A 27135-nucleotide genomic window follows, 5' to 3' on the forward strand; every position below is an offset into this window, starting at 1 on the left:
CCAGCTGCTTCAGGATGGTAGGGACTATGGTAAGACCAGTGAACTCCATAAGCATTTCGTTTGCTTACCTCATTTCATTTGTTGCACTTCCTTTGCCGTGAAGTGAGTTCCTTGATCAGATACAATGCTGTATAGGATACTATAATGGTGCATAACACATTCTGTAAGTCCACGGATGGTATTTTTGACAAAACATTTCATGCAAGGAAGCCAAATTTGTATCCACACTATCTATTCCAGTAAGAACCAAACACTGCCTCTTCCATGATGGAAGGGGTCCAATGTAATCAATCCACCAGCAGGTTGCTGGCTGATCACCCTGGGGAATGGTGCCATATCAGGGGCTCAGTGTTGGTCTTTCCCACTGGTTGACTGGACACTCAGTAGTAGCTATGACCAGGTTGGCCTTGGTGAGTGGAAGTCCATCTGCTGAAACCAGGCATGACCTCCATCCCTGTCACCATGGCCACTTTGTTGATGAGTCCATTGGGTGATGAGAGGCGTGGTTGGGGAAAGAAGTTGACTCAATAGGTTGTCCTGTCCACTTGATTATTGACATTTCCTCTGCTCAGCTCACTCATTGGTGAGCATTCACATGGGACACAAATATCTTCATATATTTTGCTCATTTAGAGAGGCCTCTTCACATACCTTTTCCCTAAATTTTCTTGTCACTAATTTTCCAATCATATTCCTTCCAAGACCCTCACCATCTAGCTAAACCATTGGCCACAGCCCATGAACCACTATAAAATTGCATATCTGGCCATCTCTCCTTCCAAACAAAGTAAATAAGCACGTGCACTACTTGACATTCTGCCCACTGGGAGGACTTCCCTTCACCGCTGCCCTTCAGGGATGTTCCAGAAAGCGGCTGTAGTGCTACAGCTGTCCACTTGCAGATGGTGCCTGTATATTGTACAGAACCATCTACAAACCAGGCCCAAGTTTTCTTCCTCCTCTGTCAACTGATTGTAGGGAACTGCCCATGAGGCCACGGGTGTAGACCAGGAAAGAGAAGGTAGTGTAACAGGAGTGGAACCATGAGCATTTGGGACACTTCATGTAACTAGATGTGCCATTAGGGCTTGCTCAGGACCCCATCACATATGTGCCACTTCTATTTGATGACAGAGCACCACTGTGCATGCCCAACTTTATGGGTTAGTGAGTCAGAAAATACCCAGTTTGTGATGGACACCTCAGGTATCATGGTGACTTGCTGGCCCCTGATTAAGCATTCCTTTTCTACTAAGGCCCAAAAGCAGGGCAAGAGCTGTTTCTCAAAAAAAGAGTAGTTGTCTACAGAGGGTGGCAGGGCTTTGCTCCAAAATCCTAAAGGCCTATGTTGCAATTCACCAATAGAAGCCTGTCCAAACAGCATTCCTATCTGCCGCTGCCACTCCAGGGATCATATGACCCAAGTGGCAGAGCAGCTTGCACAGCAGCCGGGACCTGTCACAGAGCCTTCTCTTTCTCTGAGCCCCCCTCAATACTGGCAGTTTTCAGGTTGCTTGATAAATGGGCTTGAGTAGTACACTTAAGTGAGGAATATGCTGCCTCCAAAATCTGAAGAGTCCCAGAAGGCATTGTGCCTCTCTTTTGGTTGTAGAATGGGACAGATAAAATAATTTATCCTTCACCTTAGAAAGGATATCTCAACATACCCCACATCACTGGATCCCTAGAAATTTCAGTGAGGTAGAAGGACCTTGAGTTTTTGTTGTATTTATTTCCCTCCCTCTGACACACACTTCTTACCAATAAGTCTACAGTAGTTGCTATTTCTTGCTCACTAGGTCCAGATAGTATAATGTCATCCAAGTAATGGACCAGTGTGCAGTATCTTGTTGAAGGGAAAGGTGATCATAAAGGCCTGAATATTTGTGTCCCTCCTAATTTTGTATGTTGAAATCCTAACCCCCAATGTGATGATATTAGGATCTGGGGCTTTGGGGAGGTAATAATTCATGAGGATGGCACCTTCATGAATGGGATTAGTGTAATTTATGTAAGAGTTTTATTTCATCTTGATATAGTGAAAAATTGGGAAGGAACCCTCAATTTCCAGCCATAGGGATTAATGAAGTAATTATATCACACATGAACATTCTGGAACCATTAAAAATTATGTTTAAGGAATATTTAATATTATGAAAATTATGGAGTGGAAAAAGCAGGCTATACAAATATACATCATTTTTATACGATAAGTATAAGCATAAATTAAAGACAATAAATATATAATAGTACTTAAATATATACAAAGAATAAAAATCAACATGTTATCTTTGGTTCAGTCTTGGTAGTGAGATTAAGATTTTGAAGGCTTGCACACACCCCACCCCCTTTACAATTTAGTTTTTTTGGTTTTGGGCTTTGGGGTCTTTTTTTTTTTTTTTTTCATTACAAACATGACGTATCTTGGCATTTAAAAAAAAAACGAATATTAAAGAAATGTACAGTCTTCTCATTTCTCCGTTCCCTTCCTCATCCAGAAGTAACAGATGCTGTTTCTTGCAAACCGCACGTCTTTTCAGACTTTTGTTGCCTCTGTGTAACCGCATACACACCGGAGATTATTCTATATGTACCACTCTTATCAACTTGTTTTTTGTTTTAACCCAACATTAAATCCTGCACACCTTTTCATTTAGAGCAGCTACGTAGACTGCATAGAGCTACCTCCTTCGGTTTCTTTGCGCAGTTATATTCCATTGTGAAGGCGAATCTGTTTATTACTTTAACCAGTCTCCTTTGATGGACATTTTGGTCGCTTCCAGTTTGCGCTTTTACAACAGAACAACGAATGGGAGTAATACCAGCTTAGGGCAGAATGCCTGAAAATCATTTAAAAAAACACGATGGGGAAAAATATTTGGGGATCTTTTTACCTTTATATTTTTCTGTATTTTCCAAATTTCCTGCAATAATCCATGTCACCTATAATTTGGAAGGGAAAAACATAAACTAAAACCAAACGTTCATTACAAAGAAAAGGAAAGAGGTAAAAAACAATGTAAAGCAAACGGGATTCGTCCCGGCCCCCTCCCACGAAAACGAGCGGAGTGAGAGGCGGGTCGCCACAGTCCGCACCAATCAGAGCCCGGTTGACAGGCCGAATCAGGAGAATTTGGAGATTCTCCCCGCCCCGCATACGGCCTCAGGGTTAGCTTCCCATGCTAGCCTGGAAATCCGTCTGGACCTATCCTGCGCGCCGCTGCGGGCTGCTATTGGCTGTCTGGTAACCCCGCCCACCTTCTTGTTCATTGGCTGCCGCGATTTACGTTGGAAGAGCCTGTTGCTGAGCGCAAAGCAGTGCTATAGCTTTTCCTGCAGAGATGGAACGATCACGGACGTAATGGGTGTCCTTGGGTCAAAAACTCAGCAATACTAACCACCTTTTTTATTCATTTCGCTAAATGCCAGGCTCCGTGCCCCAAACTTTTAAATATTAATGGTTATACCCATGTTTCTTGAACAGCCTCTATCTGCCAATCACTGAGTTAGATACTTTAAAATAAGAACAGTAGTTAACAACATAAGTAATAAGAGTTTATTGAGCACTTAATCTGCATCAAGCCTCGTTAAGGGATTTGTATGCATTAGCTCTCATCCCCATAACAGCCCCTGCGGAAGTAAACTTGGTTGCCCCATTTTACACAGCTGGAAACAGGTTCAGAGAAGTGAGGGTCCTGGATAGTGACAAGGGCTGGCGCAGTGTTCCAGGGATAGGCCTCAGGGTGACTGAGAGTGAGATGGCAGAGAAGAGAGGGGAAAAGAGAGAGAGAACATCAGAGCAGGCAGTCCTTTTTGGAAATGGGGCAGCCTCTATGGTGCAAGTGGCTCTGGAGTAGGGGCCTGGACCCCCCAGGTTCCAGTCTCTGACCTGAAACCTACTTTCTGGAGGACCTGAGGCAAATGCCTTCTTCTCTCTGAACCTCAGGCTTTCTTCCTGTCAGATCAAAAAGTAAGACAAAACAACGTAAGTATAGTCCGGCTGGGAGGTCTTTTGGAAATTTGGTCCTTGCTGACAGCAGCGGAATCCTCAGAAATCACGTGATCTTTACTTGGCTGTTGCCTGCATTTTTTGTTTTTTTCAGGACTTTCGGGTGGTGACATGGGACCTGACAATCCTATAAACTCAAAAACGGTTTGGTGGCGGTGCTCAATCCACGTCTCTTCCCAGTCCGTTCTGAGCTGTAAGCAGGGCTCTGCCTGCAGGGGGCGCTAGGGGCTCACTAAGCTGGCAAAGCCAAACCGGAATTCTTAGTGAATTATCTATCCAAAATGGTCAATTTTTCTATTTTATTTATTAAAAAGGGTGAGCTCTTTGAAACCTGAAGGTTCTGTCCTCAGTATTCATTCGAGGAAACCGAATTATAAGCACTGCCCAACTCCAGTCCTCTCCACAGTGACTCTGGAGGGTTAGAGCTAATTTCAACTCCTTTGTTTGACGGATGAGGAAACAAGATTCTAAGATCTGGAAAACTCACTTTGGTTCACATAGCTAAAAACTAGCACCCTGACTCCTGGGCAATGCTCTTCGGAGATAGATGGCCCCATAGTTGTCCTGCCGCCTAATGTACAACTCCAGGGAACGATTTCAATTTTGGTTGTATAGCTTGAGAGCTCAGATGGTGTCAGCTGGAGAGACCTCCCTCAGCACCCAGCACAAGGACTGCTTAATGAGTAATTAAATGAATGAGTATGTGAATAGCCAAGGAGGGTGGTCTGCTTTGGCTTTATCAAACTTGTTGTATTTGGGCTGCTTTCCTGAAAACTCCCTGAAGGCAGAAATTGCATTTTGAGATGGGAGGGGGTAGTGTGGTTTACAGCTGGGGTGATAAATCTCAGCCCTAAGTTGTGGTCAGGATATGATATAGAAAAGTGATCCCAGAATTTGGTATTAGCAAGTCAATTCAGGAGGAATGAATATAGAACAGATGAGAATCCCATTAGGGTTAAAATATATGAGAGGGTCTGAAGCTGAAGAAATATCAAACACATTTCAAATCCAATCTAGAAGTATCTTCAGGACTGGAATGTGATTGAGGAATAATAAAAAAAAAGAGCTTTGGCAAATCAGTGACCTCAACATAGCTGATGCAAGAGTTGAGAGAGTAGGGCAACAGGAGGTGGAGATCTTTACTGAACCAAAAATGTAAGGCGTGGGGGAGGGAAGGAATAAACCCAGTTTGTGTGGTCAGGCCATGTCCCGCTGGCTGGAAGCTTCACTGCTGGATTTCCGGAGCCCAGCACTGTGCCTGGTACATACTAGATGGCCAATAAATGTTTACTGGATGAAAGAGACAGGGAAGAAGCCAGAGCCCTGGCCAGCATGTTAGCTCTGAGTGGAGCCAGTTCCATGACTCATCTTTTCACTGGCTCCTTTTGCTCTGTTTCCAGCTAACTTCACCACCTTCCCATGATAAGTTGGCTTTTCTTTGAGGCTGTCCTATGAAGAGGGATGTGCTGGCCCATCAGTTACAGGCTACCTGACAATTATGCTTCTCACACCCAATTAATATATTGGAATTCTGCTTTTTGCATTAGTTCCTTGTGCCTTATTCAACATATTACTAAGCTTTCTGATCTAGGTCAACATACCTCTTGAGCTTCGGTTTTCTCACCTGTCAAATGGGGGCATAAAACATACTTTACCAGGTTGTTCGAGTTCAATAAATGGCAGTGTCTGTGCCTCTTTCGAGTGCTCCTTCCTTGGAGACTGGGGTCACAAAAGCTCACCCAATTGAGAATATTAGCACCTCTTGCTTTTTCCTTTTCACAGAACTACTAACTTTGTATGCGAAGCCTTGGGGAATGACTTAGTCACATCATTGAAGATTCTAAAGGGTTATTCTGTGGAGGAGAATAATTCATATTCATTCACTCAAAAATATTTATTGAGGACCCACTACTAGTGGGGGATAGACACAGTTCCTGCCTTAGAGGAGCTCTGACACAGCCTAGTGCAGTCAAAAGAAGATCCTGTGTGACCGTGACATGACGCTTTACATTTCTGAGCTCGTTTCATCACTTTGCAAAAGTGGTCAATAATATATTCCATTTTTAATTGGAGGGAAAGGGGTAAGACATGCAGCCATAATAACAAGGCTGCATCAAATTTGAAGACTAGTGGTATAAAGAGGTATATAGAAAAAACATGTTGAGTTGTTAAGGCGTTAGATTATTTTCAGCTGATCTGAAGAAGTAACACTTTCCATGGGAAGTGGCATTTTGAAGCCTTTATTCAGGCCACAACCATAAATGAAGGCATTAAATGCTGGGTAGGATTTCAGTGGGCAGAGATTTGCAGAGGGAACTATTGGAGGAAAGGCTTGAAGGCGAGATAAGCAACATCGGTGTGGCAGGTAATAAGTCTGGAAAGATAAATTGAGGCAGATCTTGGCAGATTCTGAATCTCAATCTAGGGGTTTGGCCTTTATTCTGCAGCTGATGAAATACCAGTAACATTTTTTAATCCAAATTATTGACTTTACAGAGTAGATTTAAAAAATGAAAACTGAATCTGACATAGGGTGATTTAGAGGGAAATTCAATCAAAGTAAGATTCAGTCACCAAGGGCATATTATTGTTAGGGCACACTAGGTGGCATAGGGCAGGAGACAAAGATGTCAAAATGTGAACCCTGCCCTCAAGCTTATAGCCAAAAGAGTGAGATAAGACATGTACACAGAAAATTGCAATACAGTGTATAATATGATAAGTATTATAATGGAGCCTCAGCTCAACTGCCCTGGAAGCTCAGCAGAAGGTGAGATTAAGTTCCTTCTCCCAAGAGGCTGGACACAGGAAACCCAGTCAGAGGGGCATCTTTGGAATAGTAAACCTGAATTTATAAAGTCTCAAAGGGAACCTTGGGGGTCATCTAATCCACCTTCCTTCCTGACAGAATTCTCTATTCTGAGTAAACAATGACTTTAAAATTGAAACAAGTGTAGCTCTAAAGAAAAACCTTGAGGGAAGAGGATGTGAGAAGTGGACAGAAGATGAATTCAGCCTTGAAGTGCTGATGGGCTGGTGGAAGTAACTTATTGTAAATGAGGTGTGGAAGGGCAGGAAATGGGTGAGATCAGGAGAGTGAGTCTGGAGAGAGGAGGGATAAAAACAGAAACTAGGGTAACACCCACTGTCCAGGGAGTGGGAGGAGAAAGAAGAGTCAGAGAAGGAATGGCCAGAGAGGTGTGAGAAAAGACCCAATAGAACACCTTGTCACAAAGTTTCTAGAAATGGACTGGCAGGGATGGAAGACAGGACCAGGGGCCGAAGCAGAAGGGGTAAACTGCAACAACAGGGACTGAAGTTAGACATGAAGTTGCCAAGGACATTTCAATGAATGATGTCTTTTCCAAAGACTCCACGAATTAGGTGGATTCTTTGTGTCTGGTACATTTTAAGGTGGAGCTATTTCGGAGGCCAGGGGAACAGGGTCGTGCCCTCTGATCTCCAAAGATCTGAAGTTCAGCTCTGTAATTAGCACCACCTCTCATAACCTTAACCAGTACCTGCAAGAACTGAAAAGCTGGAGAACATACTTAAGAGGGATCGCACGCCCGGCTCTCCCGCCCAGCCCAGTGAAGTCCCGTTTCGTCACGCAGCCCTATGACTCTCTAGGTTGTCACTCTCGTCTGGTATTGCCAACAATCTGACTAAACCCCTTTTGCAAAAGTTCGCAGCATTCGTCCGGGGCTGACTACAGCTCCCAGAGTTCCCGGATGCTTTCCAGTGCGGATTGGCCTAGCATTCCGCTCCAGAGGGAGGTGTCACCCCCGCCCCTCCGGGAAACAGGCGTCTGATTGGCTGCGGTGCGGGGCTTTTGTGTCCCCGCCCTCCCCTGGGGACCGCAGCGGGCTGAGCAGCGCTGCTGGTGTCAGAGCTTTCCGAGCGCTGGCAGTTCCGCGGCGGGGATGCTGAGGCGCGTTGGGTCGGTGAGCAGCCCGGGCCACTGCGGACTTCCGAGGCGCTCCGGGCCGTGAAAACCCCTGCGCCGCGACCAACCCCAGGTTCCCGAGGCCATTCACCGCTCCAGAAGCCGGACGAGGGGAGCGTCCCGCACAGCAGCGGCTGTTCCTGGATTCTGGGCTTTGGGAGCGTTCTAGAACCCGAGAGACACCTCCGGGCTCTGGAACCTCCCCCGCGGCCCCCAGCCCCGGCTGGCCGCTGGCGTCCGTCCCAAACCCCCTGAGGTGCACGGGTCTTGGACGAGCTGCAGCTGGGTCCTGGCGCACACCATGATCGTTGCAGACTCGGAGTGCCGCGCGGAGCTTCAGGGCTACCTGCGGTTCGCCAGGGGCGGCGGCGGCGGCCCTGGGGCCGGAGAGGTAAACCGGGGCCGTGCGACGCCGCTCTTTCCTACAGCCTGGAGCTGCGTCTGAGCTTTGGGCTGTCCGCTGCTGGGTCCGTGCGCCCCCCTCAACCCCCGGGCTTGGGGAGGAGGAGTAGAGCGTGAAACCTAGAAGTGGAGTTGCATCAACTGGCGGCCTCGGCTCCCTCTTCGTCCCCTCCCCCTCCCCCCGGGGCTGTGGAGCGCTCTAAGGCTCGGACTCCTGGCCAATGAGAAGGGAGCCTTCTCGAGGTTATCTTGGATTTGGGCTCCTGTGGAGAGAATCTTCAAGTCCAGACAAATCCCGGCCGCTGCGGCCCGATCACTCCTCTTCCCCGCCCCCTTCCGCAGATTCCCTCTTTCTAGGCTGGGGCTGGCGGGCAGAGGACCCTTCCTAGGATATGTCCCAGCTCAGGGTTTGGATCACCTGGGACTGTCCAGCGAAGGTCGGTCTTGTCCCCCGCCCCTCGCACCTCGGATTTGGGGGCGGGGCGCGGGCCCTCCGGGGACTTGGCAGTCTGCCGGGTACGCGGCGACCGCGGCCAAAGTTGGGGGGGAGAAGGGGGAATCTTGGCCGCGGCTTCAATTAGGCTGCGCCCTACTAAGTAGTCAGGCCTCAAAAGTTTGTTTCGCAGGGACTCATTGCAGTGAGGCTAGAGATAAGGCTGGGCCTAATCAGACACCCCCTGCCCCCATCCCCACCATCACTGATAAAGGACATCTTATCTTTTATTAAGCACCTACTAGGTGCCGGGTTCCGGTTTTTTGCCTTTTCTCCTGAGTCCTCATGACTCAACTAGCAAAATAGGATGAACTATATCATATCCAGGAAGGCCGTGGAGAGGCTTCCTTCAACTAATCCTACCAGCTATCTCTTTCTATGGCCTACCCAGGATTTGTCTCTAGGATTTCCTAGTGTGCACGGCGCTACAGGGACTTTTGCTTGTTTTAGTTCCCAGACCTGGAGCATGCTTGTAATGCTGGGTTTGGGAGTCAGACAAGTGCTAGCCCTAAGCTGTGTGACCCTGGGAAAATCACTGCCCTTCCCTGAGCTGTGTTGTGTGGTTTCTGGGAGTCCTACCTCCATCCCTGGATGGTTTGCCTCCTGGGTTTTCTGTTAGCCTGTTTACCCTTCCCCACCATGGCATAGGAGCTCCATATGAAGGAATGAACCCCATTCTTGCCACGTCTCAGCTGTGTGACTTTGACCAAGTCATTTTGCTCTCTGAGTCTGTTTCCTTTGCTGGAGAAGGGGGGTGGGGATGAAAATGCTGTTATTGAAAGCACCTGGGTACTAGAGCAGGCGAGTGCTGGATTCAGGTCCCAGCCCATTTGCTCACTTGCTCTTAGCCAAGTGATCACTTCTCCGACCTGCAGCTTATTTAATCTTTAATTAAATAAAATCAGATTTAATTATTAAATGGAGATTTAACAATATGTCTGAGGATTGTTGGGAGAATTGACTGAGAAAATACAAGCAAAGGCCCAAGCACAGTACCTGGGAACATAGTAACTGTGTCAAACATGCTGAATATTATTAGAGTGTGGCCATAGCACACATTCCCCTTTCCCCCTGAGTGTCTCACAAGGGGGTGCCTGAGCCCTTCCTCCTGCTTCAAGGGAGAGTTGGTCCATCCTGGTCCGGGGCAGTGTCTGGGGAGGTCCTGAGGGAGTGGCCTTTAGAGGGAAGCCACTTGTCAGCAGCTGGGAAAGCTGGTGATACCTGAACCCTTTCTGCATCTTCTCAAGAAAAGAGGACCTTGGGAAGATGCTTGCTGTAAGCAGAGTTCTCAGAAGACAGCGGGTTACTGAATGTAAAGAGCCTGATGCCCATGGCCTAAGGGAAGCCTCCCAGATGTACAGTCCACTCAACTCTTGCCCTTTCAAGGGGTCAAGGTCTTCAGACACTTCCGTCTAGTACTGGTAGCATGTTGTTAGAGCCCTGTTGGGCACTAGAATCACTTCCTCTGGGAGGCCTTTCCTTCCCTACCAGACCTGTCCTTTCTGCAGACCTGCTTCCAGTCCCCTTTCACACTGAAGGGGCTTTTATCTCAATTACAGTGTAACCAGTATGTAATTGGGTATTTCTCTCCTTTGCTAGACTACAACACTCTGTAGGTTGCCTCACCAGCACTGTTCTTAGCACCTTATAAATGCTCAAAACTATTTGCTGCTTGTTGGCTTAGCTGACCATTGTGAACTGTGCAGGTTTTGAAGTCAGAGCTGACCTGTGCCTGTCATATAGGACTCAAGAAGAGCCTCTGAACTGTCTTCTGCAGAAGGGGTAGTAAGACCCATCTGCCTCCGGGTGGTTGTGAAAAATCATCCGGATCAGATGTGTAAAGCACTTCGTACCAGCCCATGGTGGGCATACAAGTTTATGGGACCATTCACATCCCCCACCTCCCAAGGCTGAAGGTCAGAGTCTACTTGAGCTATGTCTCCCTCTCATGTGTAAACCCAGGCAACTATCTGAGTTCAGCCGACCACAGCTGCCCCCAGGGGAGGAATGGGAGGGCAGTCTGTGCCCCTTCCCAGCTGGCAGAGTGACTTTGCAGGTGTCTGTAGCTGGGTCCTGGGGGTTGTAGACTCTGGATTGGGTACCAACAAGAGCAAAGGCTGGGGCTACCCCAAGAGGCTGAGGTGGGTGGTGGACAGAACCCTTGGAAGCCAGACTGAGCTGAGTTCAAATCTCAGATTGGCCACTTGTCAGCTGGTGCTTAACCTTTGGAACCTTAGTTTTTCCTTGCATGCAAAATAGAGACATCTCCCCCTCCTCACCCCAAAACTGATGAAGATTAGATGGAACCTGTGTGCCAATGCCTGAGCCAATATAAAAATGTTTAGTGAGTGTTTAAATTGGAAGCCAGACACTGAGCTCTGAGATGATTAGCTTTGTTTTACAACTAGCCTGAAGCCGTCCCTGTTAAGTGACCACTCAGAGGGGTGGCTGACTTCAGTGTTCTTATTGCCCTGTGCTGTCCCCTCAGTTGGAACTGTAGAAACAGCCACCGTTAATTAGTCTTCCCTCTGCCCCATACTAGCAATGTTACCTTGGCTAAGTCACCTGCCTCCCCTGGTTTCCCTTTCTGCATCTGGAGAGTGAAGATGAGGGTCTTAATAACAGGTGTCCAATATGGTAGCCCTTAGCTACATGTGGCTATTTGAATTTAGATAAATTATTGTTTTTAATTTAAAAATTCAGTTTTTTAGTTAACACTACTCACATTTCAGATGCTCATCCACTGTGGCTAGAGGGTACTGTCTTTGTAGGCCAGTACAGATGCAGAATATTCCACCATTGCAGAAAGTTCTGGTGGACTGTGCTGTCCTAGACACTGGGATAGCAGCAGGGACCCAGATCCAGTGTATGCCCTTCAGATGAGGGACAGCACAGTGTGACAGGTGCTGGGATTGGAGACTGTGGATGTGTGCAGGGAGAAGCATCTCACTCCTGGTGAACCCCAGATGCAAAGTGTTGGGGCTATTGAAACCTTGAGAAGTTCAGAGAATAAGAATCATTTCTGCTGTTGCAGAAACCTGGTTTGTATCCCAGCTCTGCTACCTCCTTCCTGGCTGAGTGACCTGAATGTGGTTTGACGTTTCTGAGCATTATTCCTTATCTGTAAAATGAGAGCCCTAGTACTTGTACTTCCTACCTTAAAGTGCATGTGAAGTAAATGCTTAGCTAATGGTAATCAGTGCTGTTACCTACCATTATTATTCTTGACATCCTAGCCCAAGGAATAGGGGTGGGGCTAATTTGAGGCATCATCTCTAGTCAGTGGCACCCTGCCCCAAATTCTGGGTGTCAAGGTCAAGGATGCATTCAGGGTATTGTAGCTCTGGATTAAAGTTTACTTGGTCTTGCTGTAAGGGCCTTACATTTCCGTTTCTCTGCCTGGAATGCTTGGTCCCCTGGATCTTTACAGGCCTGCTGCCCTGTCATCAGCTCACTTAGCTATTTGGTATTTAGATATCAACTCAAGGGTTGTCTCCTCAGTGGCTACCCCTTGTCTACTCGGACTAAAATATTGCATACACACCCCACTACATTATACATTCTCTCATTGCTCTGCTTCATTTATTTCATATAATCTGTTTTGAAATCCTGTTCATCATTGTGTGACTTTCTTCATTAGATGGTAAATTCTGTGAAGCCTGACACTTTTTTTCACTTCTGTGCTCTTGCTGCCTGCAGTGTAGTCATCAAAAATACTTGTGGAGTGAACAGATTAATTCTTCTTCCACCTGGAAAGCTCACAGCACAGTACCTTAGACTTGAGAAAGTGACCAATAAATGGTGTGAAAAGTGGCCCACCACCCTGGCTATAAATTGGGCTGGGTCCCGCCCAATAAAGTTAAAACTGTTGGAGGTGGGACCTTGACATTGGCATTTTTAAAAAGCTTCTCAAAGGGATTCTAATGTACTGCTTGGGATGAGAAGCCTTGTTTGAAGAACAGTGAGGTTAATGATAGCTGACGTTTATTAAGTGCTTACTGTGATGGAGGCACTGAGGTTAGGGCTGCACAGGCAGTATCTCATGAAGTCCGAATGAGGACCCGTGAAAGTGGGTATCCCCATTAGTTGGTGAGGAAACTGAGGCTTACATAGCTAGCAAATATAGTTGATGGAGTTGTCACTTAAGCCCAGACAGTTTGTGTCAAGAGCCCCCAATCTTTTAACTGTCGTCTTAGTAGTAGTAGTAGTAGTAGTAGTATCATCATCATTAGGACTGAGAATATTGGTGGATCCAGATGAGTCACAGATGCACAGGTATCAGTTCCTTCCCTTGACAGCTCCTGGGGCAGATTTAGAGTGAGAAGGGAGCCCCAAGGCTGTTCCCTGGGCCACCCAGCACCCTGGTGTGCCCTCCCCTGTTCTGTCACTACACCAGTTCTGCCCCTCCCTTTCCACTCCCCCAACCTGGCTGTGGTTTTCTGTCTGTCCTCAGGTCCCCCAAGAGGGAGGCCCAGTTTGTAGAGTCAGCAGTCCTTATCTCCAGACAGAGCTGTTAGGCTTTTTCTCTGTGGTGAGGGAGGAGGGAGGCTGAGACGGAAGTGCTTGGGGACTACAGTGGTTTCTGTGCTGGACTTGGACCAGCCTGGCCTGATAGCACCCAGAAGTGTGGACTAAATTGGGCCTAACTACCTTCTTTGTCCAAGATTAAGGCCCAGAGAGTCTCCATCTTGGTTACTTTCTCAGAGTCACACAGCAAGTTAGTGGCTGAACTGGTACTCACACTGGGGACTTCCAGGTCCCTTTTTGTTCTTAATGGTCTGTTAGAGTCCTAGAGCTCTGCCTCCCTCAGGGGGCTTTGGGCCACCTGAGAAGGAAAGTTCAGTTATAATTTTCAATCCCTGGACACATGGGATTGGTACTAAATCTGGATTTTAGCAAAGAGGGGAGAGAGAGGGGAACACTGTCCAGTGACAGCATGATCTGGTTTGGGTACTGTTAACAAGGCCAGTGCTGAGGGCTCCCCTCCCAGTTATCAAAACAAACGAATAAGTAAAACATCCTCCCTGAACCCCACCTCCAGGACTAGAAGCAGAATTAACAAGTACATGACTCTGGTGGTTTCCAAAGAGGCTCCAATAAATATGTGCATGTCAGACTGGCTGCTACCATCACCCTTTTATACCCTGCCCTGATTTCCTCCATGCCTCTCTATTTTCTTCATTCATGGACTAGTATGAATGACTTAGCCCTGCTCGCCACAAAATGTGATCTGGTGGTAGGGAGGCCGACATCTGACAATTAGAAGACAATGCCATTAGAAGTAAAAGCACTGGGAATTGTGGGTTCACAGATGAAGGTCAGAAGAGGGTTCCTAGACCTTGGAAGACTAGTTAGCACTGCAAAAGGAGTGACCGTGGGAACGCGCTGGGCCTGACCACTAATTTGTCTGGAAGGCTGTGGGATATTGAGGCAGGGTTTTGTCAGTTGATCAGATTAGCACTTGAGAAAATTTACTCTGGCTGCAGAAAATTTGCCCTCTTCAGGAGCTATCAGGGTTATGTATTCACTAAATCTGCTCCTAGTGCTAAAGGTGGGGTTCAGGGACGATGTTTCATTTATTCACCTGTTTTGTTAACTCTAGTAGAGAATCGATAGGAGAGGGCAGGCCTGCAGAAGCAGAGAGATCATCTGTGAGGCTGTGAGTGGTGGTCTGAGGAGTTGATGGCGGGAAGAATGAACAAGTGACAATTGGAGAGAGATTGCAGCTGCATCCTAGGAACCTGGGGGACTTGATAAGCATGTGGCTTTGGGATACAAACAAGGGATTCCTTCGTGGGTTCTTCAGGGCTGCCATAACGTGGCCTCCTAGGGATTAACAGCGTGGTGGCTGCGTATGCCCCTTCTTCAGGCCCTTCCCACCCAATCCTGGGACTCCTGGGTCTTTGCTCTGTTCTGAAGACCTCTGCCTGTGGGGTGTACCCTCTTTTTGCTTACCCTTCCTCCACTTGCTAAACAGGTATATATCTCCCACCTGACTCCTGCATGCAAGGTGCACCAGAAAGGTGGTTTTAATAGCTCAGAGTGGCCCCATGAGTAGGATGAGAAAACTAGAGATAACTATCCTCTTAGTCCTCCCTTTTACTTCCAGCTAACTGTGATGCATTTCCTTCTAGGAGCAGGGGGAGAGCCGGGCTCGGCGAGGTCCTCGAGGGCCAAGCGCCTTCATCCCGGTGGAGGAGGTAAGTTTGAAAGGGGTCAGGATTTTCCAGTCCTGGGAAGAAAGGACATGGGGCATTGGGTAGGTGAGGCCGTCTTCCTGTCTCTTGAAATAGCAGCTTGAAACTACCCCCTCAGGTTCCTGGCTTATTTAATCCACACAACAGGCCCTATGAAATGAGCATGTCAACCCCATTTTGTTGGGAAGAAACAGGCTCACAGAGCTAAGGTGATAATAGCACAGCTGGTAATGAACAAACTTTTGATTCCCAGAATGAGGCTTGTTTTTCCTTAAGAAGGTGAAACTATCAATGTTTATCTTCTCATTCTTGACTGTGCACGTACTAGTTTTTTTCAACTTCTAAAGGAGTATATATTTATAATAAGAAAATTCCCAACATTTTTTCAGAAAGCTCTGGTCTCTTGTAATCTTACCCCGCAGAGAGGTAGTAACTGTTACTTTACCATTTGCCACTGTTTTCGGGCTTTTTTTCATGCAGAATCAAGGTCATAGTTTTGTTGTGGGTTTTTGTTGTTTTTTGGTGGTGGTTCTGTTTTGTTCTGTTTTTCTCAATACAACTCATTTACTGAGTCAGGTCATTCATTCATTTAACAGCTATGTGTTGAATGATTCATTCATCATGTATGTCTGTAGCCCTGAGCGCACTGCTCTAGGTGCTGGGGATATAGCTGAGAACAAGACAGACAAAAACCCTTGCCATCATGGAACTGACATTGTAGCGTGCCCTTGAAGAGGGATATCGCCAAAACAAATGCAGAGAAAAATTTTTTAATTTTAATGTTTCTTTTTTCTTTGGCCTTTGGTGAACAAAAGCAAATGTTTTGTTTCCTTGTCCTCTTTGCTCCCCAAATGTGTAGGCCAAGTAATTGATGAGATGTTAACAAATGTCTAAACCCTCCACCCTTTATAAATGGAAAGTAGCCACCCACCCACTGACTATGTCTGTCTGTCAACCAGAATTTTAAGCTCAAGTATGGTTCTTATATTTTATTTTTTCATTTATAAATTACCACTCCTCTTCGATAATAAAATAAGTAGGCTTTGGGGTTAATCTGGATTTGAACCCTGGTTCTGTCATTTATGAGGTCTGTAACCTTGAGCAAGGATTGAAACCTCTGTGGGCCTCAGTTGCCTCATCTGTCAGTGGGGGAAAATAATAATACTCATTTCATAGGATAATTGGGACGATTCAGTGAGATAATGCAAGGAAAGCTTAAAACTCAGACCTGTCATGGAAAAAGCACTCAGAAAATGGGAACTATTTTGTGCCCACCTCCCATGGCTGTATGGATTTGCACTGTTAGAATAGAAGCTCCATAAAGGCAGAAGAAATTATACTTTAGTCTCTGTGCCTGCATTTTCCTATCTAAAAATGGAGAAAATAGAACTCTAATAATTTCATAGTTGTGAGGATTAAATGAGTTAATTTATATGTAACGTAGTTGAAGAGTGCTTGACATGTAGTAAGCATTATGTAAGTACTGGCTATTATAAGGTAGCTAATAAGTTTTTGTTTAACCACTTGATGAAATATCTTTTCCTTCCCTATTCTTTTTTTGGACATGGTGGTGGTTTTCAATTCCGTGCTCTTAAAATCCCACTGCAGTGAATATGTTGGTCTTCTTGGTGGGGAGGACAGGACAGGACGGGACCCAGTCTCTCCTCACCTTCACTTGGCAGGTCCTTCGGGAAGGAGCTGAGAGCCTCGAGCAGCATCTGGGGCTGGAGGCGTTGATGTCCTCAGGACGGGTGGACAACCTGGCAGTGGTGATGGGCCTGCACCCTGACTACCTTAGCAGCTTTTGGCGCCTGCATTACCAGCTGCTGCACACAGATGGGCCCCTGGCCAGCTCCTGGCGCCACTACATTGCCATCATGGTGAGCCTGTCTGCCCCCAACTCTTGCTTCCTGCCTCTCAGGCAACAGTGAGGCCTGTGAGGTCTATCCTCCTGGGGTACCCACCCTGAGCAGGGCACAGAAAGAAGAGGGTGACCTGGGTCCTGTCCACCACCACCACAGGCTGCTGCCCGCCACCAGTGTTCCTACCTGGTGGGCTCCCACATGGCTGAGTTTCTGCAGACTGGTGGTGACCCTGAATGGCTGCTTGGCCTCCATCGCGCCCCCGAGAAGCTGCGCAAGCTCAGTGAGATCAACAAGCTGCTGGCACATCGGCCGTGGCTCATCACCAAGGAGCATATCCAGGTGCAGTGGGCAGAGAGGCAGCTCCCCAGGGAAGCCCTGGGGCTGGGCCCGGCTGGGCATGGCAGGCAGCCCAGGAGCAGGCACTGAACAAGTCTGGTCCTCTTTCCTCTCCAGGCCTTGCTGAAGACAGGCGAGCACAGCTGGTCCCTGGCCGAGCTCATCCAGGCCCTGGTCCTGCTCACCCACTGCCACTCGCTGGCCTCGTTCGTGTTTGGCTGTGGCATCCTCCCTGAGGGGGACCCAGAGGGCAGCCCTGCCCCCCAGGCACCTTCGCCCCCCAGTGGGCAGAGCAGCCCCCCCAGCAGGGACCCACTGAACAACTCTGGGGTAAGTCCTGGGCCTGGATCTTAGCGGGAGAGGAAGCTGGCGTGGCGTTTGGTCCTTAGGTAGAAGCCACTACTCTGTCTCACACTGAAAGGCCTTAGAAAAGTTGGCTTTGAAGCTTAGTTTCCTCATCTGAGAAATGAGGATAAAGACCATTACTTCATAGTGGGTGGTGAGGATTAAATGAAATAACCCTGTGGCCAGCCTCTCAGCATATAACCTGTTGGCTTCAAGTCTGGTTTTTAGCACTTTGAAAATACAAAATTCTCCTATAAAATGGCCTTGTTTATTTTAGTATAAAAATACAGGTACCTTAAAACTCTCTTACCTGGGGAGGAAGCTGATGCTCAGAGAAGACATGTCTATTCTGTAGCATCTTGAATTTCACTTTGGGAAGCACCTGTGAGTGGCCAGCACAGTGGCTGGCCTTTGTGGTCATTCAGGAAGGTTGGGCATGGGGGAAAGATGTGTGTGGTTTCCTGGGGCTGAGGGAGGAGGAGTACATGGTCACCTCTGAATCCTTCCTCCAGGGCTTTGAGGCCGCCCAGGATGTCGAAGTGCTAATGGAACGCATGAGGCAGCTGCAGGAAAGCCTGTTGTGGGATGAAGGAGCATCCCAGGAAGAGATGGAGAGCCGCTTTGAGCTGGAGAAGTCGGAGAGCCTGCTGGTGACCCCCTCAGGTGCGGGATCACAGGCATCCAGGTGCCGGATCACAGGCATCCAGGTGCCAGAGGCAGCCCGCCTCTTACACCATCTCTGCTGGGGAGCAGGCACTCCATGCACTGCACCTCTTGTATTTTGGAAGTGGCCACATCTCAACCTCCCTTTCCAAGAGGTTCTGATTTGGGGTCAGAACTGGATTTGAACCCTGGCCTCTTAGCATTTCTGGCTGTGTAACCACCAATAAGGTCACTTCCTGTCTCAAGACCTAAGTCTCCTCCCATGTGAAGGATCGATTTGTAGTGTAAATGGGACGACAGAAGCAAAGCTCTTAGAGAACCTGGCCCTGGGGAGCAGCTCCATAAATAACTGCTGCTAGTGTGATTGTTGCTGTTTACTGGGAGCTGCCTCAGGTCCATGGACCTGATTCACCTCCTGCAGGCCTGGCTTCAGCTAGTGCCCTGATTTCACTCACTCAGTGAAGGGCTTTCTCTGGGCTCCCCAGCCACCTACTCGTGATTGATCAGGAGTGGAGGCCTCTGCTCCATGCCTTGGCTTCACTATGACCTCTTTCTGGCATTTTTAGCTGACTTCCTGGAGCCCTCTCCACACCCAGACATGCTGTGCTTCGTAGAAGACCCCACTTTTGGATATGAGGACTTCACCCGGCGAGGGGTTCAGGCACCCCCCACCTTCCGTGCCCAGGTAGGCTCTCCCCACTAGTTTTGGCATTGCTCCAGATTTATAAATAAGCATGGGGTAGATGGTTTGAGGGATTAGACAGTTGGCCGCTTTCTCTCCCTCCAGATTCCTTGAGGGAAGTGGGAGACCCTAGATCATGAAGGGACCCGTCTGTGCCAAAAGTCAGGGGATCCTGATCATGGGGGGAAGGCCATCCCCAAGGTGCATCCTCCTCAGCTTCTCAGGCCCAGACCACGCAGCTGGGTTAGATTTGGGGAATGGGGAACAGCTGTTATGGAGAGCCAAACAGGGGTCTCTCTTGCCAGTCGTGGGCCCCAAAGTTGCTTCTCCCTGATCCCTGCCCACATTTCTCAGGATTATACCTGGGAAGACCATGGCTATTCACTGATCCAGCGGCTCTACCCGGAAGGTGGGCAGCTGCTGGATGAGAAGTTCCAGGCAGCCTATAGCCTCACCTACAACACCATCGCCATGCACAGCGGAGTAGACACCTCCATGCTCCGCAGGGCCATCTGGAACTACATCCATTGCGTCTTTGGCATCAGGTGAGCACCTGGCTCCTCATCCAGGGCAGGTGTGGCCTGCAAAGCCTTGATCTAATCTCACAGTTGCTTTCCTTTTCTGTTTTTCCTTTTCCTTTCTCCCTGCTTTTATTGTTTCTCAAAGCAAATTCATTTCTTTGCTGGTTATAAAAGGTAATAGATGTGCTCACTGTTTGAACCTTGTGAATGATATTCTTTAATCCCACCCACTATAGATAACTATGTGTGTGTGTATATATAAGTAAAGAAATTTACGTTTGTATCTCCATTCCAAGTAGTAGTTCTTTGCTGCTAATAAGTAAGGACAACATAAATGCCTATCAGTAGAGGACTTTAAATAATGTTATTATATTCATTCAGTGAACTATTAGGCAACTATTAAAGATGATAATATGGTCTATTTATTTTGCCATGAATGTATTGAGGGTAAAGAAAACTTTTTATCCACCAGAATCTTGTTTTTGTTCTCTCTCTCTCTCTCTCTTGCTGTACACTGAAGTGTTATTTAATAGTGGTTGTCACTATAGTATGTAATGAATTACATTTTCATCTTATTACCTAAGTATTTATTTAATTTTTTTTCAGTAGTTTTCTTTTTTAATTGATGGTATCATACTTGGTATATTCTGCAATTTGCTTTTTTCACCTAATAATCTGTTATGAACCACTCTCCTTGTCAGTATGCTTTCTAACCTGCACGGTGTTCTGTTATATTATTCAGCCATTTCCATATTGTTGGATATTTAAGTGGTTTGCAATTTCTCACTATTACAAACACCATCTGCACTGACTACTCATATACCTAAGTCCTTATAGATAAATCCTAGATATTTCTTTACATTTCTATTACTTACATTTTCTATTATATATATTTCCATATTTATATTATTTACTTACATTATTTATAAATTCCTTGCCAGGAATATACACAGAACAATTTCTTTTTATTTAATAAAATCTCATTCTGATAACATTGTGGGAAATTAAGGAAAAAAAGCAATTTCCCCAAATTCTTCTATTCCACACCAGACTCACATCCTGTGATATTTTTCTCCATTTCTTTTTTATTTCTCACATAGTTGCATTTGTATAGTTGAAATTATGGTTATTTTATTTTTAAAAATATATTTTGACATTGGTAAAGAGAAACAACCAGATTTATAGTAAATTGAGCCTACACAGATAATGAAGAAAATAAAACTCATCCATGATCCCACCCCCTTATTATGGTAGCGTACTTCCTTTCTTCTTTTCCATGCACAAATAACCAAAACATACCATTCTGCAAAAACAAGATTTGCTTGCCTTCCATTTCACTTACTTTACTCATTAAATCAAATATGAGCACATTTTAGTAAATACTTGATTTTTTTTCTTGCTTTTCTCATTTAACAGTTTACTCCAAACATCAGAAAAAAAATCCCCTAATTTTTAAAACAATACATGTACTTTGTAGAAAATGTGCATTTTTGTGCATTACTGCTTCCCATGCCAGGGAAGGCCCAGGATGGGCGAGCATCTTAGAGTAGAGCTCAGCCTATTCCTGCAAGCTGTGAACAGGCTCCTCGCGCTCCAGCATGGTCCTCGCTCCTGTACCTTTGGCTACCAAATCCGTCCTCCAGTTCTCAGCCCTCCCGTTCGCTTCCCTGTCCTCACTGATCTGTGATGCCTCATTGGCTTACTGGACTGGGGAGTGACAAAGTGGCTTCTAAGCTTGTCACCAACTTGCTCCTTGACTTGAGCAAGTTAATTGCCTTCTCCAGGCCTGAGTTTGCCCATCTGCAAAATGAATACCAGCTTCTTTTCATCCTTTCCCTCGTCCTTCTCCAGGGTAAATATTTGCACTGACCTCCTGCCCCATTTTCCATGTTACTGTAATGTGCTGAATATGACCTTGGAGGCAGGCAGAGCTGGGCTTGAATCCCATTCCCAGCTGTGGGACCTAGGATGAGTGACTTTACTTCTGAATCTCAGTTTCACCTTTACAGGGAGGCCAGTGACTGTGGGGTACCAGAGTTTCGTACATTGTAGTATATGGTAGTTTCAGAGATTCTAAGAGGAACCAAGCTTCAAGCTGCTTCCTACTTTCTGCCTTTTCTTGCCCTTTCTTCCTCCTTCTATAGTGTGGGGGTAGGGGACAAGAGCTCCTTTTGGGAGCAGAGAGTGAGTAATGCTGTTGGGGCCTTTCCATCCAGATATGATGACTATGACTATGGGGAGGTGAACCAGCTCCTGGAGCGGAACCTCAAGGTCTATATCAAGACAGTGGCCTGCTACCCAGAGAAGACCACCCGAAGAATGTACAACCTCTTCTGGAGGCACTTCCGCCACTCAGAGAAGGTATGGGCCTGTGGGGGAGGAGAGGGTTCTGGCCTCAGTGAGGTAGCCCAGACTGAGCCTCTTCTGCCAGGTGTGACACCTGGGGGTATTGTCCTAGGTTCAAGTTCTACCCTATTGTGTGATTTCAGACTACTCACCTACAAAATGGGAATGTGCTTCACGGGGTCCTCAGTGGCTGCCAGGAGGACATGGGTTCAAATCATAGCGGTCACTATCACTCACTAGCAAGGTGACCTTGAAGTCACTTTACCTCCCTGAGCTTGTTACATTTACAGTAGGAATAAATACTGCCTGCATTTCAAGGTCCCTGGGAGAATGAAATGGGAAAATGAATATAAATCTCTTGTCCCAAATAGGTGCTATGGGGTAGCTTTTTTTTTAGCTTTGGGAGTTAGAGATTAGTCATGATAGAGATGAATGGGCTTAAAATTCTTCAGCAGTCTTTGCCCCAAAGTGCTCAGAGCCTTAGGAAAGGGAAGGATAGTTGAATGGTCAGGGGTAAAGGCAGCCTGGGAGATGTGGGGATGGTGAGGTGTGTCATCAGTTGCCAACAAGCCCTTGTCTGTGCCTCAGGTCCATGTGAACTTGCTGCTTCTGGAGGCCCGCATGCAAGCCGCCCTGCTCTACGCCCTCCGTGCCATCACCCGCTACATGACCTGACTCCTACACAGGACCTGGGCCTGGAGCAGCTGACTGGGGGCATTCTCCCCCCTGCAAGGACTTCTCTGTCTGGATACAGACCCCAATCCCTCTCTGTCCCATGCCCACCCACCCTACTCTGGAGGTGGACTTGTGTATGACATGCAGCCCCCAAGCCATACCCTCCTTTCCCTCACTGTAATGGACAGGATCATTGCACTATCTGGGATCTCAGCTCTGCCCCTTGGGAGCTGGAAGAGGACTGGAAGATCCCAAGGGATTGTGCCCTTCTTCCTGCCCCTGCCCCCAGAGGCAGAGGGCACAGGAAGGAAATGGGCTGAACTTGGACTTGTGTGCCAGCAGGCTGGGCCCCAGGCACTGCAAGTACTATGGCTTTCCAGGCCTGGTCCCTGGCTGGCCCCTGAGGGAAGGGGGGCAAACACCTGCAAGGATCAACACTCCAAGCGACTTGGCCTCTTTCCTCCTCCTCCCTCATTCTCGGACTTCATTACCTCTCACCTGCCATTCACCCATCAATGTGAAAGTCAGGGCCACAGCTGGTCTGTGTGTCTGGCTCCCCAAAAGCCTGTTTGGTGGACAGCCTGAAGGCCCCTTGTTCCCTGGCTGCCCCAATCCTAGTTCAGTTCCTTTGACTTCTTCACCCTCTTACCCTTTCTCCAGTGCCTGGTGGCATGAGGCCCCATGAGAGAGACCAAAAACACCAAAAATAGTAGGTTATTTCTGGAGAGTTTGGAGTCTTGCCTTCTGAAGAGAACGGAGATTATATTATAAATTCTCTGTATTTTGGTTCTCTGTGGGTGAGGTCTACAGGGCTTCACTCCTGAACCACAGTCAATTCCTGAGAAGAGGAGGACAGAGAAATCTGTTCTCCCCAGAACCGCAGTGCCCCGCAGAGGCTGACACTCTCCTATCATCCGTGGCTCTGCTGGCAAACGTTTGCTTAAGAAGTTGAGCCTTTCTAGCCCCCAGCACGTGGCTCGGGGAGAGGTGGGAGACCACGGGGTTCTTGTTTAGGTCCTGCCACAGGCCAGGTGACCAAACTTCGACCTCCCTTTCTGCAGTGGCTGAATGAGGGATGGGACAAAGTTTCTGCAATGTCCAAGTTTTTCCTCTGGGATTCTTAGGCTAGCCCACCAGCAGTCAACTGCAAATCTTGCAGAATCTCAAAGGCCTCTGAGGACCCCCCTCTTGCAGTCAGTCTCTCCTGGCTACCTTGTAAAGACACCCCATCCCAGTTTCTGTCTCTGATTTTAGGTGGGTTGCTTGGACACAGAAGCAGCCAAGAAGTAATCCCATACTTTCTGTAACAAACAAGCTGTGAATTATGACTCCCCTTGCCCTTCCTGGCAGTATATGCCTCCTCTGACCAGTCTGGGGGTGGACGGAAGACAGGCAAGGGGCCGTGCTGCTGCCACTTCTGACCCTCCTCCCTGGAGTGGGGCAGGGGAGGAGCCTGGTCAGTGCCACATTTCACACCCGTGCAGGCATGGGCAAGCAACTGGCACTCCCCAGGCCTCAAAGCCCTCCCTGCAATGAAGCTGGGTAGAAGGGGAGAGGCCCCAGCATTGGGTTTGGGTTCTAAAGGGGACATGAGTGTACACAATGGTCCCCTGGTGGGTGGGTAGGGATATCCTGTGTTCAAGTGCAGAAATCTTTGGCTTTGCTGCCAGTTACATATGATCAGAAATAAAAGTTCTCTGAGGTTTTGTTTCGTATTTCTTGTTAATGGACTTTTTCCATTTTTTAAAGATCACAGTTCATAAGCTATAATTGCATCATGGACCTGATCCGCTAGCCCCCACCCAGCTGGGCACTCGTGCTCTGTTGCTGCAGGGTTGGGAGTGGTTGGCATTGAAGTCTACTTCTGTCCCTTGGTGTCCAGCCCTGCCACCCATCTGTGGCTGGCCTGGCATTGTGGAGTAATAACAGCCATGTTATTTTCCTCACTAAGCCTGGTGCTGGGCTGGGTACTTGGAGGCCATGTCTCGAAATCTAGTAATCCTGCAAGAGAATTGAGACTCAGAGATAAACTTGGCTGAAATCACATAGGTAGTCAGTGGGGAAGCTGGGATTCCAACCAGGATCTATTTGCCCTTCAGGTCTTGGCATTTCCCCTTGCTGTTTTCCCCACTACTGGGCTCCCTCTGGCAGAGGAAGGCTGTTTGAGAATCCCTAGAGGTCCCCCTTGTTTCCCTTGCCCTACCACATTATGCCTACCTGCTTCTCATCCCTCTTATGCTTACAGAACCTGGCATAAGGATTTTGACGTGACCTCCAAGATGTGCCAGTGCCATTTAGCTGCGTGACCTTGGCCAATCTCATTAGCCTCTCTGGGCACCAGGTACTCTAGCAATCTTGTCAGGAAGATGACATTATGACTGAGTGATGACCTCTCCTGCTGACTTCCTACTTCTAAACATTGCTATCGTAAGATGAAAAGTAGGCCTCCAGGAAGCCTCCCCTGATTGACTCCATGTCCCCGATTCACTACACCCTCCTCATTTTTGCAGTGTTCAGATACAGTTCTTTCTAGAGTCATTTGAGAGGGTGTGAGAGAATGCAAATCAGACTTGGATTACAAAACTTGGATTCTGATCCTGATTTAGTCACTTATTACCTCTGGGTAGGGGGAGGGTTGATTAAATGATGCCTCAAATTTCCTTTGCCAAGGATTTCTTTTCCGCATTGAGTGTTACCAGATGTTGCCATTTTAATCTCAATCCTCACAGCAACCCTGTGAAGAAGAAAAGTAGTAGTGTTCCCATTTTTCAGATGTGGAAAAGGAACCTCAAGTGGCAGTTCAGGGGACACCAACTTAACAGATCCAGGGTCAAATTCCAGCTTGGACATTTAATGCCTATCTAATCATAGCAAATTATTTCAATTCTTCCTCCTCAATTTCCTTACCTATGCACTGGAATTAATACCTAAGGTCACAGGAGGGTTGTATGGATTAAATAATGCCAGAAAACCACCTAGCACAGTTCAGGAAGTTCACCTAGCACTAGCAAGCCATTCTGTATTCAGGTACCTGCTCAAGGTTACAAATGAGGTAGGATTTGAACCCTTGTCTGATTCCAGGGCTCTGCTTTTATCCCCAGACTCCCAATGCCCTCATCTGCATTTTTTAAAAGTCATGTCCAACTCAATTTGCCCATGGAACTGAATGCTCTTGGATCCAGATTGGATCTAATGAATCTGTTTTGGGTTTCTGCTGCCTGCCACCCAGCACCTGGGCATGGCTACCCAGCTGGAGTTTGTGCAGGATTGCTGGTGACTTGGTTCTTTCTATGTCTGGCTTTTGAAACTATGCTTGGATTGAGGACTGCTGAGAGTGGATGGAAATGGGAGCTGGGTGAGTTCCCTCCAGCAGGTTTCAAACATTCACCAGAGTCCTAGGACAAGTGGAATGAAGTGGTTCACAAATTTTTGTGCCTCAGAATCTCCCAGAGGACCAGTGTTTGGAGGAAGAGCTCAGAAATGTGCATCTCTAACAGCTTCCCCAGTGTTCTGATATGAAGATCATTCTTCCATTCAACAGATATTGTGCACCTAACATGTAAATGTTCTGGACACAGGGCAGTGAACAAGACAGGCACAGTGGTTGTCCTCTTGAGATTTATTGTCTAGTGGAGGAGACAGACATTACATCATTATGCAACTAATTATTTAAATTATAACTGTGGTCGGCACCTCAGTGGAACAACACAAGGTACTGTAAGAGCATTTACAACTTAGCAGCAGAGCCTTTTCTTCCAAGGAAATATGGAAGAAAAGTCCAAGGGAAGTTGGACTTTTGCAGGAAATAAAACACATCTAAGAAAGGCAGTTTCCCACCTGCTGAAGCACCTTCTTGGCACCCCAGGGCCTCATGCCTTCTAACACAACCCCACTCCACTGGGAGTGCTGGTTGCTGAAGGATCGCAGCCGAGTCCCTGTCTGGGAACTGCCCTGGGTTGAAAACAGCTACCTTGCTCCTGGTTATGGCCCCTCCAGGCAGTTTAGTCTGCCTCCCATGACTGGTTGACAGAGGAAGAGTGTGCAAAGGCCTGGCCCTTTTGCTTCCTGGCCCTTTTGAAACAACTCTGAGGTATCAGCCTAGCTTTAGTGCTCCCCTTAAGATCAGCTGAGGCCAATGTTGCAGTTGCACTACAGCCCAGCTTCTGCCCCCTCCTGCTTCTTGCGGTCCTTTGATACTGATCCATGGTAAACCTCCTGTAGGCAGATTTCCATCTCAGAGTCTGCTACCAAGGTACTTGACCTAAGACACTTTCATGAGAGATGGTGAAAATAAAGACCAGATTGGGTAAATGACTTCCTTGAGGTTTCACAAGCCTGAGCCTTCAGATCCTCTTCACAGTTTGTCATCACCCTGTGTCGACTTGCTCTTCCTGAGGTGCAAAACAACAGCTGCAGTGCTGAAGGGGCCAGATTAGTTTCTCACTCGCATCCCACTTCCATGGCTGGAGCCCTTGCTCAAGCTGCTCCCGCCCTCTGGGGAGAAGGTCACTGAGTAGTCCATCTTCTCTCAAGTCTGCCTGCGTATGAGGCCCCTGTGTATGGGACAGAGAAAAAACCCTGTCTCAGCTGATTATAGTTGCAGAAATTCTTCCCCATCCTGTCTGGATCACCTCCGACCCCACTGTTGGTTCCTG

The 27135-nt window shown here is 47.4% G+C and overlaps 1 protein-coding gene across 1 annotated transcript; it reads left to right on the forward strand.

Moving 5' to 3' along the window:
- The first annotated feature begins 7860 nt into the window (after window positions 1–7860).
- Window positions 7861–24195, forward strand: SESN2 (sestrin 2). The gene is made up of 10 exons (XM_017657800.3): window positions 7861–8346; window positions 14985–15050; window positions 16730–16927; window positions 17069–17251; window positions 17366–17578; window positions 18106–18256; window positions 18823–18941; window positions 19293–19483; window positions 21676–21820; window positions 22394–24195. The coding sequence occupies exons 1-10, from the start codon at window positions 8257–8259 to the stop codon at window positions 22478–22480; spliced, it is 1443 nt and encodes a 480-aa protein (XP_017513289.2). The 5' UTR covers window positions 7861–8256; the 3' UTR covers window positions 22481–24195.
- Window positions 24196–27135: the final 2940 nt, after the last annotated feature.

Source organism: Manis javanica, chromosome 4 (genome assembly GCF_040802235.1).
Source record: "Manis javanica isolate MJ-LG chromosome 4, MJ_LKY, whole genome shotgun sequence".
Lineage (NCBI taxonomy): Eukaryota > Metazoa > Chordata > Mammalia > Pholidota > Manidae > Manis > Manis javanica.

Bases quoted from the DNA above. Each gene is read 5' to 3' on its own strand.
- SESN2 (XM_017657800.3), top strand. From the start codon at position 8,257: ATGATCGTTGCAGACTCGGAGTGCCGCGCGGAGCTTCAGGGCTACCTG. The intron at 18,942-19,292 runs GTAGGCTCTCCC...CACATTTCTCAG, and splicing joins CCCCCACCTTCCGTGCCCAG to GATTATACCTGGGAAGACCA. The intron at 21,821-22,393 runs GTATGGGCCTGT...TCTGTGCCTCAG, and splicing joins ACTTCCGCCACTCAGAGAAG to GTCCATGTGAACTTGCTGCT.